The sequence below is a fragment of the Clupea harengus genome, chromosome 20 (genome assembly GCF_900700415.2).
Source record: "Clupea harengus chromosome 20, Ch_v2.0.2, whole genome shotgun sequence".
In the NCBI taxonomy this organism is placed as follows: domain Eukaryota; kingdom Metazoa; phylum Chordata; class Actinopteri; order Clupeiformes; family Clupeidae; genus Clupea; species Clupea harengus.
Genome location: NC_045171.1, coordinates 9,125,382 through 9,144,919, shown reverse-complemented (window position 1 = coordinate 9,144,919; position 19,538 = coordinate 9,125,382). Strand labels below are relative to the sequence as shown.

General features: G+C 43.2%; 1 protein-coding gene across 3 annotated transcripts; it reads right to left on the bottom strand.

Moving 5' to 3' along the window:
• Positions 1–520: 520 nt before the first annotated feature.
• tnip1 (TNFAIP3 interacting protein 1) lies at positions 521–17,502 on the bottom strand. Of its 3 annotated transcripts, none has more exons than XM_031586913.2 (18): positions 17,385–17,502; positions 15,646–15,843; positions 14,539–14,688; positions 13,987–14,078; positions 13,706–13,774; positions 12,543–12,758; positions 12,322–12,416; positions 11,801–11,945; positions 11,002–11,094; positions 10,515–10,580; positions 8,679–8,810; positions 6,944–7,072; positions 5,998–6,129; positions 5,078–5,203; positions 4,700–4,780; positions 4,134–4,346; positions 3,342–3,426; positions 521–2,501 (listed from the first exon to the last, which is right to left on the bottom strand). In XM_031586913.2, exons 2-18 carry the CDS (start codon positions 15,791–15,793, stop codon positions 2,440–2,442), a joined length of 2,034 nt encoding a protein of 677 aa, XP_031442773.1. In that variant the 5' UTR covers positions 15,794–15,843; positions 17,385–17,502; the 3' UTR covers positions 521–2,439. The 3 variants fall into 3 exon arrangements, with proteins under 3 accessions (XP_031442773.1, XP_031442775.1, XP_031442774.1); XM_031586915.2 differs by having other exon boundaries at positions 5,998–6,126; XM_031586914.2 differs by lacking the exon at positions 17,385–17,502 and adding an exon at positions 17,233–17,378.
• Between the last annotated feature and the right edge of the window lie 2,036 nt (positions 17,503–19,538).

Below are 19,538 nucleotides of genomic sequence, written 5' to 3'. Positions count from 1 at the left end.
TTTTTTCTAAAAGTTGAAAATTGATAACCATCCTCTGTGACTTTAATCTGAGCCCAACTCCACCATCTGCATAATTTTGAAAAATGCTAAAAAAAAAAGGACGAGGGGCTGAGAGGGGGAGCGGAGTGGGGCTGACAGTGTGGACGTAAACTCCTGTGAATGAAAATGAGACCTACACTTACAGGCTGGGGCTTGGGAAGATGGGGGTGCCCATTTCATAACGCAGATAAATCGTAAATAACAGCCGACTACGTCAGCATTGGCTTTGCAAGGTTCAGGATGATTTTAAACAGTAAATGGCGTGTTGACCCATTTTCCACCCACAAAATGCTGCCAATATTAAGACCAGCACTGATGTGTTTCATCACAATACAGTCATACCCTTTAGTTTACAGCAAAAACATTTTAAGGGTGCAGTTACACTTAAAACAGCATTAATGTTTTCTTTAGATAATGTTTGAGGGTGGGAGGAACCTAGTCACAAAAAAGCATCACACATATCAAGTATCAACTGACGAAACACATTTAGAATATATTTATTATGCTAGTCAAATACAAAAGGGGTTTCACATACATAAGATGTGCTTTCGCCTACTAGGGAGAAAAGGTCACTCCAAAAAGCACAAAACTACAATCCAGTCAAAATCACAGCTATACCAGTAAAGAAAGCAGACATTTCAAAGTGCATTTCAACTGACAACCCTTCCACTTGCAAATCACAAGGAATTTGATAAACTCAAACTGTTGAATTCAAACTCAGCTGTACTGTGCCTTTCCAAAATAACTACGTAGATGTTTTCATGTTTATTTACAGGATACTTTTACTATACCATTCTGACAGCAAGTCTGATTGCACTGCAATTCCAGAGATTGCACTGCAATTCCACCAAGTCTGATTGCACTACAATTCCAGGGGGGAAGTAAATCATTTTTATATGCAGGAGCTAAACGATCTTGTTTACCTTTACTTTAAACACTCCAGGGCTTTGTAAAACATGGACAGTCTGTCCATGGAACACCTCACTTCTAGGAGGCATTGAACAAAGCCCCTAATCGGCTCTGGTTTTCAGGTATTTTGAGGTCAACGATCTCGTTCTCACGGGCGAGGCTTTTGTCATGTCAACAAAAGGCAACTTGCAAGTGGAGATGGATGTACAATAATATAAATCACACTGCGTCTTTGTTACAGCAAGAAACGCTGAGCCGAGGAAAACAAAATCGTTACAATGTACCCACCACCACCAAAAGTTGCTCTCACTTCACCATAGGGTTTTGCGCGACTTGTTGAGCAACTACTGATATGCCTAATGGTACGACTAGCTGCTGCTGGTTAGTGGTTAGCTCTAGCTTTGACAGAGCCACAGAAAGCAGGTCCCATGTCCGTTCTAGATGTGACCGGACGCTCTGATAATGAATCGAAGATCTCACCTTTGTATGCGAGCAGGAATGGCGCTCAGATTAAAGCAGTAATTGTCTCCTGGCCGCCTCTCCATCAGAGCTCCCTGTTAAAATCTCTTCATGGCTTCCAAATCAAAAGGGAAGGGGGAATGGGACCTGCTTTCGTGTAGAATGTTGCAAATTCTAGCTCCTTGTGTACACATTGATATGGGCACACTTTAAAGCGATCTTTCAACAGCTACAATATACAGGAGGGGGAGACACTGACAAATACACAAAGAACATCATTACTTAGAACAATTAAACAATAGTCTATGTGAAACAGATTATAAATAATAATAATAATAATAATAATAATAATAATAATAATGATAATAAATCATTGGTAATTCACATCCGTATGATCAAATAAGAACAAAACAAATCCTCTGAACATTAAAAGCACAACAAATTATACTAACTCAGTGGATGAACATCTAAATTACAACCGGTTACAAACTGGCAATCATCTAATGATAACATTCCAGAGGAACGTTATCAGTGCCGCTGGACATGCCATTAAGCATGGGAACTTTCCCTTCTCTCCATTTCTGACTACCCCAACATACCAACTGAAAACAAAACAATATTCCTCAATTTACGTTCATGTCAATTATATGATGTATGTGTCATTTATGTTAAGCACTCATTGACTGGCTATGGTAATACGCATGATGTTAAAATTATTTAGATTCTTTAAACCCTCGGTTCCTGCATAGAATTATATAACGCATATAATTTAAAAACGGTAAAGTAATACAAAGTTCAATAAATCAAAACGGAAAGAAAATCCAAAATAATATGTCTATATACTCTTGATAGGGGAAAAAAAAAAAACAGTGTCTCACAAATAGGCTTATAAAACTGAAGTATAAACAACATTACAATATAATATCGATCCAGTAGGAACCTATAGTTCTGAAAACCACACCATGCCAACAGAAATGAAACTGCATCATGCTACTAGCCCGACGCCGTCCCAGGGACAGGCAGGCCGGACCACTAGTGCTTCCCGGGGTCGATGTTCTGGCGATCCCTTTTTCCGTAGCCTGATGCGCTGGCATCTGTTGGCACAAGATAAGGGTAGACGTCAATAACCACATCGAGTCCTCGTGTCACATTACAGACATTTCTGTTTCTTTTTTCCCCTTCTTCTGCCTGTACCTGGATATATTTCTCTAATGTAAACCCTGTGTTAATGCAATGCAACCCTGTGTTGTGCTAGAGTGTCCTCAAGACTTGGCCACTGCAGGAGCCTACCCCCTAGTGTGCTGTGACACAACATACTTCCATTCCAGAGCCCTGGAGTCGTGTCATTTCGTTTTTTGAGAAAATTTAGGAGAAAGTGTCATTTTGGTAATTTCCACAGAAATGATATATCCTTAAATCCTTGTAAACACCCTTGTTAAAACATCAATAACAGACACATATCTCATTGTTTGTGTACAGCACAATCAGCTAAGGATCCTGTGCCATCTCTGAAGCTTGTGTTGCCTCTCTCTTTCTTCTGGCCACTGTGATAACACTATGCTTCGATCATGCTGAATGCTCTATTTAAATAGGAGGTCATGGTGTCCACATAGGGACCACTGGATCTGTTCTCCATCAGAGAGCACTTCACAGATCATAAGAGCACCAGAGCGGGACGGCCCTTTAAGTGTTAGCCTTGTGTGTGTTAGCCAGTGTTGTGGGTGGCTCTTAAAGTGTTAGCCTCTTGTGTGGACAGCCTTGTGTGTGGACGGCTGGACGGCTCTTAAAGTGTTAGTCTTGTGTGTCTCAGCCAGTGGTGTGGGTGCCGGACAGCTCTTAAAGTGAGAGTCTTGTGTGTGTCAGCCAGTGGTGTGGTTGTGTAATGTTAGCCTTGTGTGTGTCAGCCAGTGGTGTGGGTGTATAGCTTAGCATACCTGCGTTCTCTGGAGGGGGGCGTGCAGTGTCACCCTGTCCTCTGCTGCCTCGGGGCTGTGGGAAAGATGACTGCCAGGGAAAGCCCTGAAAGGCAGAGCAGAGGGAGCATCAGCAAAATAGAAATATATTAAAATTGTATTGAATTTCTCTCCTACTCTTCCTTCTGGCCTTCTTGTCCATTCTTGTCCTCTACTTGCCTCTGCTTCTGCACAGTCAACAGCACCATATCAGGTTGATTAAAATGGAGTATTATCTCAATTATTCTTAAAAGGCTTCTCTTTAAACCTACTGTTGCTTGAGCCTAATCTACTGCATCTGCAACTCACTTTGGTTGAAAGCATCTAACCGAATGAAGGAATGAAAATGAAAATGTTAGCAGCACCTCTCCAAAATGAGCTACTACTTCTGCCACGTAGACCCTGCGATGTTTATGTGTAGCCATTAACACTGGCAGAGGTGAAGACACAATGAGATACCAAAGCAGACATTCTACTACGGTGTGCTGAGGGTTGCATCTTTGTTTTATTTCCATTTTTATTACTTTGTTTGTCTGTTTTTTGTAGGTGACAACCAAGTAACAAGCAAACACACATCTTTGATAAACCAGGACGTGTTATGAGTATGTTATGTTGTGCTACTACTGATAACGTACTTAGCAAATGAGAGTGTGTTGGACAGGCTGGGAAGGAGGGTGATTGGTTGTGTGGTTGTGGTTGTGTGTGTGTGTGTGTGTGTGTGCGTGTGTGTGTGTGTGCGTGCGCATGTGTGTGTGTGTATGGAGAGGCTCTTACTGGGTTGACGGGCTGGAAGTCTCGTCCGGGAGCCGTGCTGATGTTGGGCATGCGGGGAGGGAAGTGGATGGGCCAGCCCTCCAGGCCCTGGTGGCCTACCTGCACGAACGGGCCGCAGTACGGGGGGCTCAAGGGGCCGTTAGGTGCTGCTGCTGTTGCCGCCGCCGCTGCCCCAGTGGTGGGGTCGGAGGTGCGGCGCTCAGGCTGCCCGTCCTAGAAGGTTTCCGAGGATAACATACGATCAGTAAACTCCGAGGATAACATACGGTCAGTAAACTCCGAGGATAACATACGGTCAGTAAACTCAGAGGATAACATACGGTCAGTAAACTGTGAACTGGCCGACATGAAATACCTCACGTGAGAACCAGGTGAGAAATTACCACACAGTTGAAATAAATACAATTTTAACTACTATTTAAAAAAAATGCTGATACATATAGTGCAACAAACACACAGAGTAAAACAATGAATCAACTAATTGTGGTTTGTTGATAATAAGGTAGAATGGTTGCTCTATATGCCACAGGGTGGCGCTCTTCTACAAGGTTAGAGCTGAGTGTTACCTGCTTGTGATGCATCTGCAGCCTCTCCAGCTTGCATCTTTCTGAGCGCTCTCTCTGACACTCATTCTGGGCTTGGTGGAGCTTTAAAACAGAAACACAGAGACACAGACAAACTTATTCACACACTCTCATATTGTCATACGCGAAAAACCTGATACCGAAACTAGCTTATAATCGGTGTGACTGTTGGTAGAAACATGACTAAACCACAGCTATTTTCAATATTTACTGTAAATACGGATCTATTTACGCGGTGGAATTTTGTCGTCATTCTCTCACAACAGATATCACTTGTGAGGAAACTGCTGAAGTATAAGCCACCCTTAAGAGATGGGGAGGGGGCTCGAGGGAGGGCATTTCTATGCCTCTAGCACCAACCTGATTGGTCAGATTAGTCATCTGACCCTGGAGTCTTTCTACTTGTCGACGAAGGTCTTCCTTCTCCTCGTTCATCCTTTCCCGGTCGCTCCTCTCCTTCCTGAAGTCCTCTTCGAATATTTTCACCTGCGACGAAGAGCAATGAACGTTAATCCCAATGAGTGAACCAATAACATTACTCCCTTCCAGCCATAGCAAACACACATGCAATCCAACTTGTTACGGCCAGGCTGAAAAGCCAGGGCGTATACTCATCTTTCCATAACAACCCTTAACATCATACTGAGGACACTGATTTTATCAAGGAGACAAAACCTTAAAAGCTATAATCACGCTATGTCTGCGTCATTTAAGCCGTCGGTCAACACATTTATTTCAAAGTTTACCTCAGTATGATAGTCAACTTGGAATACCCCAGATTGAAAGTGTACTTTTCAGTAATGTAAGTCAAAGGGAAAAATTCACCTGTGATGGATACCCTTTTCCACCTTGCTGAACACTGCCTTTGCCACAGTGATGCACATTTAAATTTGTGTTGAAGATGTATCTTTTGATTCATCTAGAACTTCCTCAACAATTAAAACCACCATCAACAAAATATCAAATTAACCCAGATCTGACCTAAGAGATAAATATTTGGATTACCTATCTTCAACAAAGTTTCACTAAATTTCACAAGACCAGAATTACCCTAGAACAGAACAGAACAAAGTTCAATATCCCCCTGATCCTACGGTAATGGACTTGTGGTTAGGGGATCTTACAAAAAAAATGTTTTTACTCAAACACTCCACAGATCCTGGGCAACCACAATAAACTGTGCTAGGCTAACTAGCCTGCTGCATTGACTTGCCATAGAGATGAATGAATATACTGCTGGGCTTACTGAATGATAGCAGGAGATTAGGGGAGGTGTTTACCTGCTCTTTTAGCACGGCTATCTGTGTGAGGGCCTCCTGGTAGCGCAGGTTCATGGCCCCGTCGCCCAGGTTCATGCCTGGCTGCTGAGCCGTGGAGGGAGAGTGCAGGTTCAGAGCCTCTTCCAGGGCCTGCTTAGAGAGACACACACGCACAAGCATACACACACACACACACACACACACACGAGACACAGGCGATATACTAGAAGTTAGATCTTGCAGTTGCCGAAGCCATTGATTTTAACTCCAAAGTGTTAGCGACTGGTATAATAAACTACACTTCAGGAGAGAGATTAATTCCTCCCCAGTCCCTGTGTGTGTTACATTTTAGTGAGCGCTGCCTGAAAAGGACTGAAGCTCGTTTTGTCTTGTAGTTTATAGCTCACACAGTCTACAATGGCCATGAGACACTTTTAAGGAGTAACACTTTCACGGCAAACTTCATCCCACAAACCAATACGTGGCTGACACTCCAAAGATGATGACAGTGGTGGAGATGCTACAGACGCTAAATGCAGGAGTGGAGCCTGGAGCTGTTCATATTAACAGCAGAGACAGCACTGAAGAGGCACAGCCACACAGAGAGACGACGAACAAGAAAAACAATACGGCTAGTGAGAGGCAGTGACACCTCTGAACACCTCTGTAGAAAACTATGACTTTCTATGATGCATCAGGGTGCGTGTGTGTGTGCGTGTGTGTGTTTGTGTAGTTGTGCGAGTGGGAGAGACATTAAAGCAGATTAACATTTGTTATGAAGATCTCTCTGAAGAGATGTAGAAATGAGTAAGTCAATGTGTGCGTGTGTGCGTGTGTATGTGTGTACATGTGCGTGCGTGCGTGCGTGAGCGTGTGCGCGTGCATGTGTGTGCGCATTTATGCGTATGTGTGTGCTTGCGTGTGCGTGTGTGTGTGTGTGTGTGTGCGTGTGTGTGGCTGCGCTAACCCGGTTGAGGCGCTGGATCTCTTTCTCCTGGTACTCCCTCTGCTTGGTGAGGGGCAGCAGCTGGTCCTGCAGGTAGCGGACCTTCTGCTTCAGCTCACACGTCTCTGACGTCAGACACTCCTTCTCACCCTACACACACACACACACACACACACACACACACACACACACAATTAAATAGCCTGTACAGACATACGAGCTCCACACATCTTCAGAAATGTTACTATGCTTGTCAGTTGTGTAGGTCTCACATACACCATTCTATTCCATTACAAACTTAAATACTCTCAGAAAGTATAAAAATAGCTTTTTCATGTGTTGTTAAATACATTTGTGGTGTTTGTACACATTTATGTGTGTATGATACTTTCCCCCTGTGTCTAAATGGTTAATATATTTCCCCCCAACTAATGTCAGAACTGCTTTAGATACAACACAGCAGGTAAAGGCACAGTCGGCCATTGTAATCCAAAACACTTTTTGTCAAATTTCGCTCCTCGTTGTTCTCAGTGTTTGTGCTCGGACAGAGCCATAAACAATCCCAGCCAATCAACACGGTGCTTCAGGTGCACTGTACTGAAAGGTGTAATTTGATAGGCTGTTTCGCTTGAAAATCAACAACCTTTCGCAAAACTGAATTGCGGACTGCATTTTTGACAATAGCCATCATTTGTTTCTATGCGTCACACAGAAGACTATATTTAAACACTTCAAGGAAACACACACGAATAAAGCCTATGCTATACTACACACCAGTAGTCAGTGTATGCAAACTTCACCTCACAGTGAAACCTCACATCATAAAATCCCCAGCCACTCAAAAAGGCACATGAACTTGTAGGAAATGAGACTACAAAAGTTCTGTCTCTTTGAGGTTTGGGGACAATCACCACCACAACTGCTGTAGTTGTTGTTGTTGTTGTTCTGCTGATCTTGAATCAGTTTTTACTACAGGTGAGACTCACGAGGGAAAGGGAAAAACTGATTCCATGACCAGAAGGAAGTGATACTGGGAAGCGCAACATGTGAAAAATAGGTAAGGAGAAGTGTGCTAACTAGTATGCTAAACAGCACACTAAGATGTGAGATCTACATGTGAGATCTACTACAACATGGGTTTCTTCAATTCTTTCAACGATCAGATCTCAAGCCTTTTTGTAGCCACTTTATAAAGTGATGGGGCATATACATATATACCTTCGTGCATACACATAATTCATACTTTTGGTGAGTTTGTTATTGTTCGTGTAAGACCAGGTGACGAACAATGTTTTCCCCTTCTGGGAACACACTCGATGCCAAGTGTAGAGCTCATGCCAGCTACTGTTCCACGCACGATCTTGTCTTCCCCACAGCAGAGTGCCGTGGCAGAGGGCTGTCAGCACCTGCCGGGGTAATAGAGGCAGATAGCCAGCAGCCCCGGGGTAATTCCTGTGGCCCGCACTACATATTCGGCTTTCATTGGAAGAAACGCTACCGAGCTTGAACTGCTTGCAAAAAAAATAAATAATGTGGCACTTCCCAGGCGCCCAAATCAATGACAATGGGGTTCTGTTTACACGAGTCTTGTGAGTGCCAGAACACCTGATTCGCTCCTGGAACGCCCGAAAGCCACTGGGTAAATAACAACATCAATCATTTTTAATGAGTGTAAATACCCCTCCGCTGGGGCAGTGGCTTGGGGTGGGGGGGGGTTGCAGAGAGGTGAGACATGCATGCTGGGTGGGACGTTCACCTGCACGTTCTCGATCTTGGACTTGGCCAGCAGCAGCTTCTTGTCGTAGTCGCGCTGCCTCTGCTCACGCTCGGCCTCCAGCTCCAGCACGGCCTTCTGGGAGTCGGCGAGCCTCTGGCGCAGGTCTGTGATCTGGAGGAGGAGGAGAGCGGGCCGAGGGGAAACAGTGAACAAACACATATATGGACATGTCAATTATCTGATTACGGATCATCAACGGATTGGTTCTACACACAATACATTTGGATTCGGACTTTGGTTTGGATTTGAATGACATGTAGTTACATAGTTATAGCTGAGGCTATTGCACCAGATGCGGTTAAAAGAACAAAGTTGCCGTTTGACAAAAAATCATCGTGCAATTTACCATTTTAACATGTGTTATTGCCAAACTAATGTGGAAGGTGACAGCACAACTGTGTTTCTGTTTAATCAGCTTGTGGTAAAGCTGCCTCATGATCAACCTACAGTTGCCTAATAAAAACTTGTATTCACTGTTGGATTTCAGATTCACCCCGTACAGTACTGCGTTCAGGACACTAATCTGATGTACTTTCAGCTTCCTGTTGCTTCAACGCCGTTCTATTCATCTGGTTACAATGAAACCAGTTCCATTGTTTGGCCCACATCTTGTCCGATAGTCCCACTGTGCCACACGGGACTAGTGAGTACTACAGTGACCTTCAGAATTACTGTATGGAGAGAGATACTATCTGCTTTCAGACAGACTGTGCTCATTTTTTAATACTACCCTAGAAGCAAAAAACATAAGAAATGTTTTCATATGAGTCAGGCAGCTGTCTGGAAACGAACACGCATGTAAACAGGTTCAAAGGCCGGATTTAGTTTTTGTTCCAGTTGGTGTGTTTGTGCGGCGCTGGGCCGCGTGACGTCAACGCGACAACATACAGAAACACACACACACACACACACACACACCAAAAAAAAAACACCTTTCAACCCTTCAATGGGTAACAGGCCCAATTCGTACATCCAACCACTGCCGTTTTTGTTGCCGTCACCACAGCAGTGAGCAGCCATCTTTATGGGGCCGTGCAGCTCAGCTCCCCTGACGCTTGCACCACCCCCCGACCACAGCAGGAAGCTGGCGGGTACCAGAGAGGTGAGGGAAATTCTGTTTGAGGTGTGACAGAAGGGATGTGGAGATGCTTTATCTTTCCTTCACACCAAAGCAGAGAGATGGGGCAGAGAGAGAGAGAAAGAAAGAAAGAAAGAGAGGGAGAGAGATGAAGAGAAAGAGAGAGAGAAAGAGAGAGAAACTAGTACTGGACCAGAGCCTTCTCCAGTCGTGAAGAGTGCATCCAGGGCCATGCTCTTGGCTCCATCCCCTCTCCCCAGCTCAGCCCAGCCCACCCCAGCCCTGGCTCTCATAGAGCTGGGGTGAGATCAGCAGGAGCAGACTGCTTGGCTCTTAAATCTTCTCATACTGTGAAAACGCCATCCCCCAATTTGAGTTAAGTCTAAACTCATTTTGCAGAAAGCCATATGCAAAAAAGGAAAACTTAAAAAAAAAAAACTCTCGATTGGCAGAGAGATACACAATCACAGATCAGGTGCAATAATCTTAAAATGAATTTTGAATTAATCTCCACAAACCTAATGTTTATTGCGTACCTATGACTACAACAATAAGATTGCCATAACATGGTTAGCAAGTATTACAGTGCAGCTCTCCTCCGGCACACACACACACACACACACACACACACACACACACACACACACACACACACACACACACACACACACACACACACACACACACACACACACACACACACACACACACGCTCATGTGGAGATATGACATATTACCTTCTGTTCAAACTGGGTCTTCATGGCTGTCCACTGCACATCCCACTGTTTGTTCACCTCCAGAACCTGACATTAGACGAAGACAAAAAACGGATGACATATGATATGACATATGATATATATGTTGCGCGCGTGTGTGTGTGTGTGTGTGTGTACGTGCATGTATACAAGTTGTGTGTGTGTGTGTGTGTGTGTACGTGCGTGTATAGTGTGAGTGTATGCGTATGTGTGTACGTGCGTGTATAGTGTGTATGTGTGCAAATGTGTGTACGTGCGTGTATAGTGTGTGTGTGTGTTTACGTGCGTGCGTGCGTGCGTACGTACGTGCACGTTTGTGTGTACGTGCGTGTGTGTGTGTGTATGTACGTTTGTGCGTGTGTGTGTGTGTGTGTGTACGTGCGTGTGTGTGTGTATTTTTGTTGGGCAGGGAACAGAAGACAATGGTAGCACACAAGTGAATGTCAGTCCGAAGAGGGAATGGGCTTACATCCTTTCTCTGCTTCTCCAGTAGCCTGATCCTCTTCTCGTACACCTCTGGGTCACAGGTCTTGGCTGGGGTTTTCTCAACCACTTTCCCAGTCTGCCAGGAGAGGGAGAACATTTCCTCTTAGTGAAGAGCATTCTGACTGACATTCTCGTATTAGGAAATGGATGATACTGCTTTACCACATCCATTTGGGGTGTAGTTTCTTTATCTATTTTTTTTTACGATCATTAAGTAGTGTTATTACAGCATCTGTTACACAACAGCTGAAAGGAAACTCAAATCAAAACTCCATATGTCAGCAATGACTGTGAAACTTACTACAATTAAAAAAAAAAAGGGAAATGAGTTGAGGTTGGGAGTTAAATATCAAGGTTTTCCCAGCAGTCAATGGTCAATCTTACTCAACATGTGGAAATGACGAACAAAGGAGTCCCTGTTCACATTTTCTCCTCTTACAACGACCCCATGAACACAAAGGCAGACTGGAGTAGCTGTTCAGACAGCCATCACCTCCATTACAGGACAGGTTCTCGCAGGGATCATTAAATCAATACCAAAAACTGAACTAACAAATCACAATCCTCACAGGCACGACTCTTAAGATCATGATTGATTTAACCACCTGGGCCAAGACTCTCATATTTCAATGTAGGACGGTAATAACTCACTTTGTTCAGTCATAACTCCGGACTGCCTCTCCTGAGACAAGACTGGCCAAGCATATTATGACCGCCCAAAGCACTACATTGATTTTTGATAATCTCGGTCCTGATCACCAGGGGTACAGAGTTTTGTTTACCTGCTGCGTCATGGCGACCTCCACCTTGGTCTTGGCCAGCTCCTCTTTGGCGGCTTCTTCCTTGGTTTCGGTCACTTTGGTCTCCGGCTTCTGTGCCACCTCTCCACCTCCGGCGATCTGCTCCTTCAGCTTCTGATTCTCCTGCCTGTTGAGGGTGTATCGCCAGACCAAAAGTGAAAGTATGAGTCAAGAGGGGCCTAACGGATACCAAGAATCCAAGAGTTCACTAGGTCAGGTAGTTCAGAAGAGTCTGGACTGAGGGAGGGTCCTGCCCATGGAAAGACCCTACAATACCAAAAGTAAAACAAAGTCTAGCAAAACCAGAAAAGCACCTGTATGCCTAAGGTTCGTGGAAAGGTCACATTTTGCTTTTGTTGAAATGATACTCTGAAGGAGCAGGTAAGCACAAGTATTCTTCTCGGCACGGTAAATGGTTAAAAAGTCAACTTTAAAATTAAACTAAATTTATGTTAAATAAATAAAAAATAAAAAAATGTATGTTGTGAACACAAATGCCATACCGGAGTTGCTCTAAATCACGGTTCCTATACTGCAGATCGTCCTCCATTTTCTTTCGGAGCTCATTATTTTCTTGCCGGAGTTGTTCGCAGAGAGTCTACAAAAAGACAGGAAAAAAAATAAACAGATGAGAACTGAAGTGTAAACAGACCCAGGAAGCATGAAGAGACCGCATGAGAAGTGTGTGTGTGTGTGTGTGTGTGTGTTTTGGGAAGGACCTTACCTGAAGAAGTGAGGTCCTCTGCTCGTTCTTCTGCACCTTGGAGGAGAGATGGTGGAACTCCACGGCCATGCGGCCCAGGTGGGCGAGCAGCTGGTTGGGGTTGGACTCCTCGGCGAACACGCTGAAGGAGCTCTCCAGTCGCTGCAGCTGACTCGCCAGCTCCATGTTCTCCTGGGGCAGGTGAGGCACTGGCGCAGAGGCGGTAGCAGCAGGAGCCTGAGAGGGAAACACCAGGAAACCACAGAAGTGGGCAAGACAGTCAGCCTCAGCCAGCCCAGCCTGAGTCATCGCATCCACCTCATCGCATCCACCTCATGCTCAATGCATCTGACTAAGGCTAGTGGTATGGGTTTCCTATGCAGCCGACTATTACACAAAGAGGAATTTCAGATATTGCTAACTGCCCTCAGTGTGAGTGTGAGTGTGAGTGTGAGTGTGTGTGTGTGTGTGTGTGTGTGTGTGTAAGTCAGAGAGTTTCTGCCTGGTATCCATTCCCATGATGACTCACACGTGCCATGTGTTTCTATTCATGCCAATCCTGTAGATTCCCTATTGAGTCACACTGGGCAGGCACAAAAGAAAAGTGCCTTGTCAGTAACTCAAAAACGAGCAGCCCTGATAAGGAAGATAAAGGATATAGCCAGACGTAACACCACAAGCTCCATAATCAGTCTTCATAAATCCCCTTAATTAAAACGGTTTGAGGAAAAGGTGCACAGGTCATTGCCCGTGTGCGGGTAAAACACCCAAGAGACAACTTGACCTATTTTACTCGGTTGCTACTCAACGAGTGTCCCCGGCAACCATGGGGCAGTGAAAGCAAAACCTAGGGATGAAATGAAACTTAAGCACTTCTACGCCCACTGCACACCCCTCCGAACTCTAAAACTGGACCACTGTTAACTTTCATTTTCCAGTCTAGGACAGTGAAAAGGGAACCATTACACTATGAGTTTGAAGCGTGAAAAATTCATTATTACTTTGTATTTATAATGCTTAAAATCCGAATGCACCTGAATTCAAGAACGTCTCTCAGGTCAACTACAGAAGGCAAACAATTGGTTGACAAAATTGTGGGATTCAGCCATTTAGGAAATTTAAAAAGTTTCTGGAATTACAACATTTCCACATATCCCCCGAAACCATAAAACACTAGAACGTACCGCTTGAGTTTCTGTGGTGACAGCTCCACGGTCTTCCATATTCACAACCTCAAACTCTGATGACACTTCCTGTAACCAAAATCACACATGTCTGTGAAATTACTGGAGTTTCCTTATTAGATACAAACCCTTTCAGGAAAGAGAAGACACAAGATTAGCTGATGCACTGCATGAGAAAAGCACAATATTGAGCAACTAGCCTAATGTAAGTGCTTTTTGGCAATCAGCATGTATTCATCATTGCGTTGTGATAAAATCTGAGGGAACATATAGTCACGCACATTAAGGTCGGGCTGGACAGCCTTTGCTGCAGGCACACATTCCCGCGTTTCTGCACCTTCAGCACTCAGATGCGCATGGTGCTTGCCATGGCCTGAGGGAAATTTTAGAGAGAGAGAGAGAGAGAGAGAGAGAGAGAGAGAGAGAGAGAGAGAGAGAGAGAGAGAGAGAGAGAGCACCGTGAGAAGAATCATGAGAAGAACACTGCAGCGCACCACAAACCAAAACAATCCAAACGCATCCCTCATCAATAGATTTCAACATGTTTACCTCTCTTAAATCAGGTTGTCAGGAAATGCAGACATATATTTTAAAACTAACCATTTAAATCTTAAAATGAACTCAACTCAGCTTGATCAACAAATGGATCACACAATTTATATACCTCACAATTCTATTTATATATACACACACACACATCACAATTCAGGACATTTTCACACTTTAGCTACTGTGAGCTCAAGTAATCTCAAGAGTAGGCCATGTAATGGCAACAGTCCCTCCACACAGGACAAGAACAAATGAGAAGATATTATATAAGTCCATCAGCTCACCCTGCGTCTCTGTCTGCACAGGGTTGCCCATGCACAAGCTGGAAGCGAAACTGGAGGTGGAGGACTTGAGAGCCTCGTTGTCCCTGACCAGCTCCTCCACCCTCTTCCTCAGCTTGGACGCCTCCATCTGGGACTCCTCCAGAAGATCTCCTAAGGGACAGAGCGTGGAGAGAGACAGAGAGCGAGGGATAGAGAGAGACAGAGATGAAGAAAAAAAAACTAAAAAAACATTATGAAATCACTGTCTGAATCTGGCACGCAGCTCCTGACCGCCCATACATTCTTTTAGGCAATCTCTTTGTGTTCAGATCACACAGCATTATAAGGGAACCGGCCGGGACACATTTTTTTTTTTAAATGACTGGGTCACCACCTAAATATGCACGTGTGACGCCACCTAAATATGCACGTGTGTGTTGCTGTGTGTCGTTTGTGCCACAATAAACTGACTGAGGTCAGCCTTGTTTGTTGTAAGTTCAAAAAGGTCACCTCTCCATTTGGGTTCCAAATTTAGATGACATGTCTAAATGTCTTTTCATATTACAGTGTCAAAAAGTGCTTTTCAAATGAATTCACAAATCATCAGATAGAGAACTAAATGGATAATTACACCACACACACACACACACACACACACACACACACACACACACACACACACACACACACACACACACACACACACTTTATACTTTTTAAGTTGCAGACCACTGCTGTTCAGTGTTGCATGTATAACATTCATTACATTAGCAGAAGCCTTTATTTAAAGTGAGTTACAAAACAGGAACGCCATTTAGGATGACTAAATATTACTAGGGTCCCTTCGCCTTCTGAAAGACACTGTTTTCTTCACTTCTCTTATTTTAATACTGCAATGACTCTTAATTAAAATTTTGACCGGACCCAAATGACCTCTCTGTCTCAAAGTGAGATGTCCATGTCCTGGCATTGTCAACCTTTCTCCGCCTGGCGAGCCGCAAACACCAAATTAATCCGATGCCTCAATTTACCTCATATTCCACATATTTGACAATAACTGGTACTTGAGACAGGAGAGGAGTGTGAAAGGCTTAATATGGGCTGATGGGCTCAGGGCTGGCTACCTACCTAGACTCTTCAGGCCCTTCATTCGCTCCCTCAGCACACTGTTCTCCTCCAGAAGCTTCCTGTAGCTACTGCTGCCGCTGGACTCCTCTCGGACCTTGCACTCGCTCCCACCAGGGTCGTAAATTCGGTATGGCCCCTTTCCCTCCATCACTGCCACCTCAACACTGTGCACTCATGATTCCTGAGGCAGAGAGAGAGCTAGAGGGGGGGGGGGGGGCAGAGACAGGCAGACAGAAACAAAGATAGACAGACAGTTGAGATATAGCCCAACATTCACATTTTTTGTTTCCCCCATACTTCAAGACCTGATAAATGACATTGTTCAGCAGGCCTGCCAGGGCCTCCTGTAGGCACAGATTAGATCTCAGTCTGTGGACCTCACATGTGCATTGACCATTTACAATTCAAAGGCTTGACATTTGAATGGCTCCTGTCCTTAGTTGCTATTTAAAACTAGGTGATTTGAATGGACACGAGAGCTACAGAAAAAACAGGCACAGTAGCTAAAGGCCCTCCTGGAATAGCCAGGGATTCTACCCACATACAGATGATGTTGAAACGCTTAGGCTAGACTCGTCTATGGTTATTATGTTTCTTATTATAGCCGTCTCTTGATATATACTGGCGAGGAAGTCCATTCTGAGCATCCCTGTTCGTGCTAAGCAACACAGCTACGATATAAATGCTGAATGTTCAGATGTCAGATGTTCATCAGCCACATCATATAGGCCTATATCAAAGTAATGTCAAAGGCTTTGAATAATTCCGTTCAGTCTTTTCTCTTCATAGTTTTGTCTGCAATCTTCATATGCTCCCCTCTACGCACAGAAACCTGGGACGCTCAACCACAATTAGCAAAAAATATGGATAGATGCTACAATGAAATGACCACTGGCCACAGGCCAGATAGAGCAGTGACTAACCAGCTAGCGACTACACAAGATCACATTGCCAATTAAGCCATGACAAGACATCGTGGTTTCTTTTTCATTTTCTCGTGAAAGGTCGACTGACATAAGTTTTCCAGAGAACCATCGTATGTCAAACCGATAGCTATATTATCCTAGCAGGCTTGGTTCCCTCAATAGCTAAGAAGAATAGCAAGCTCCTTGACTAACAATACAACGTTAAACGTTACCAATCATTGCCCGGAGGTAATGTAATGTCGATGTAATATGGTGACTAATCGTTCGCAATTGGTACCCAGTGACTTGACAATACGAGCTAGCTAGCCACCATATAAAGCTTTGATAGCTATATGCAAAATGTACATAACAAACAAGAAATCATCTGGTTGGCAAGCTACTTTTCAAATAGGTATGGTTGGACGATAGGTCGCAACATTGACGTTAATCTTCCACATAACGTTACAGCTGATGAGGCACATCAAGCAAGACATCGTAGTATCCCTAATCATGGTTTTTGGGTTTGACACACAAAGCAGTAACTGTTAGCTAAATTTGGCTAAGTTAGCTATTGCCAGATGGCTAACGATATTTTCTTGAGCAGATATCAGACAAACAGCACAATCGGCTAGCAACTGGCTAACAACAGGTGATGTACAACCTGATCGTTAATGTTAAATACCTCGTCCAGCTGTTGACTAAACGGTTAACGATACTTCCTACGACAAAAAAAGTCATACAGTACAAGCCATCCCTATGCGAACATAAACAAACAATGGCCTCTATAACAAATAGGCACAGGTTACAATTCAAAAGACACAGGAGACTAGCTACCTTTCAGACGGAGACGTACGTTCGTTTATCCAAAAATTTGCGGAAGTGGTCCATGTCGTAACCTGGGAAATTCCACCTAACACTTGATGTAAACAGCCGTGGTTGACAGCCCAGTGAGCCAATGCCGAGCTTCATATTGCTTGCTTATTTTAATATTTAAAGACAAAGTTCAGAATTATCGGCTTAAATGATAAAAGTGTTAAAGTTAGGGTTGAGATGTTTTAGAGGAGCTATTATTCGACTGGAATGTGAAATTACTGATGACTGATTACTGTGAATTTTCAAATGGCAAATGTTTTCTATTTATATCTTTATCTTTATGAAATACATTTCCCAACCAATATATGAGTTGGTCCAGGCCACCTCCATAAAGAGGGCTTAACAAAGTGAACTGTGATTACGTTTTATTTGCACTGGTAGAGGAATTGTTTGTGCGTGTTTACCACAAATGTATTGATCTAACTCATTTTAACTTCCTAAAATGTTTTAATGATGAAATGCTGGAGACCATGTAGGGCCTACATGCTCCAGCATTTCATCATTAAAACATTTTTGTTTTTATATACAAAAACAAAAATGTTTGTAGCCTACATTGTAGGCTAACCAAAACTAAATGTAATTTCAGATGCTGTTGAATATAAAACAATTGTTTAATGCCTGACAAAGTAACCTAACTTACTGTCTGAGTAGCCTAACTTTCACATGTTACTGTCAAGATGTGACTTTAATGTAGGCCTATTTTATTTTCCAGGTTTATTTTGTTTGACAAATCTTTAACAAATATATATATTGGCCTGCAGATTGCAAACAGAAATAAAATACATATCAAGCCTTATATCTCCAGAATTAGGCTACTGGTGTTGAGGCTACTGGTGTTGGTATCTATTTTATTTTCCAGGTTTATTTTGTTTGAAAAATCTTTAACAAATATATATATTGGCCTGCAGATTGCAAACAGAAATAAAATACATATCAAGCCTTATAACTCCAGAATTAGGCTACTGGTGTTGAGTGTTCAAAGTTCACTGGCTGCTGCACAGACTTAGCAGAAGTCCCTACAAAGATGTTGTTGCTTATTCTTGTATAACTGTATTATTTGAATAATGACCCACGAACAGTATTGTTTTGTATATTGTACAGTATTGGATACTCAAAATTTTAGCACAGAGAATTCCTATGATATAAAATGTCAAGCAGCAAATACCATATAAACTGAAATGTATCATTTATATTGTCTCCAAGGCAATACTCCCATCAATATGTGAACATTCACATCTGTATAATCATATAACTATGTCACTTCTCAGTTGATCACAATTTATTCGTGTCTCCAGCAAGATTGCCTCTGTTCTTATAACTGCACCCCACACCGGTACACACGACCGGTACACACGACTACAAAAACTATCCCTGATTGCCGTACATGTTGTACAATCTGTCTCAAAAAGGAGGGAAGATATAAAATTCTACAAAACACAGGGGACATTTTCAGCAACCACAAAATAAATAGCATTAATATTATTATGAATTAAAACAGCATTAATATAAAATGAATCACGATTTTTTTGTATGAAAATGCAAAACAAACACTCACTTACACACTTTAGCTTGTGTCCGAGAGGCGTTTTTTAAGGAAACTGCTGGCTGGGGGGAAGCGAATTCACTGTGTATTTAGACAGACAGGGGGAATTCCCACATAGTGAAAGGCCCTGATATTTTCAGCTCGAAAAGGGGGACCTGGTGTCTGTCCAAGAAGTTCAGTTGCTCTAGTTAAGTGTTACCAGAAAACAGCAACAGTTTGTACCATTACATATGTGTGCTGTTTTCCCCTGCAATAAAAAACATACTATTAAAATTGTATTCTCTGGCTTCTAAGGCGGAATGAAAATATTCTGGGGTTTATAACTGAGCAGAGAGAGGTTAAAGTGGTCTGAAATGAACGAGTTAACCAGTGCATCTTTCACCTAAAATACTTTCTCATTGCTTAATTGTAACACTAAACAGTGAGGCATTTGGAACAACCAAGACTGGGCAAAGTGTCAAATTGAATAAAGAAAGCTTGACATTGCCGCTTCCCTTCAGAGAAAAATCCCTGTCAGAACATTACACACCTGCATCCTTATATTTGCCAGCCTGAGGCAACACAGTTTGGAC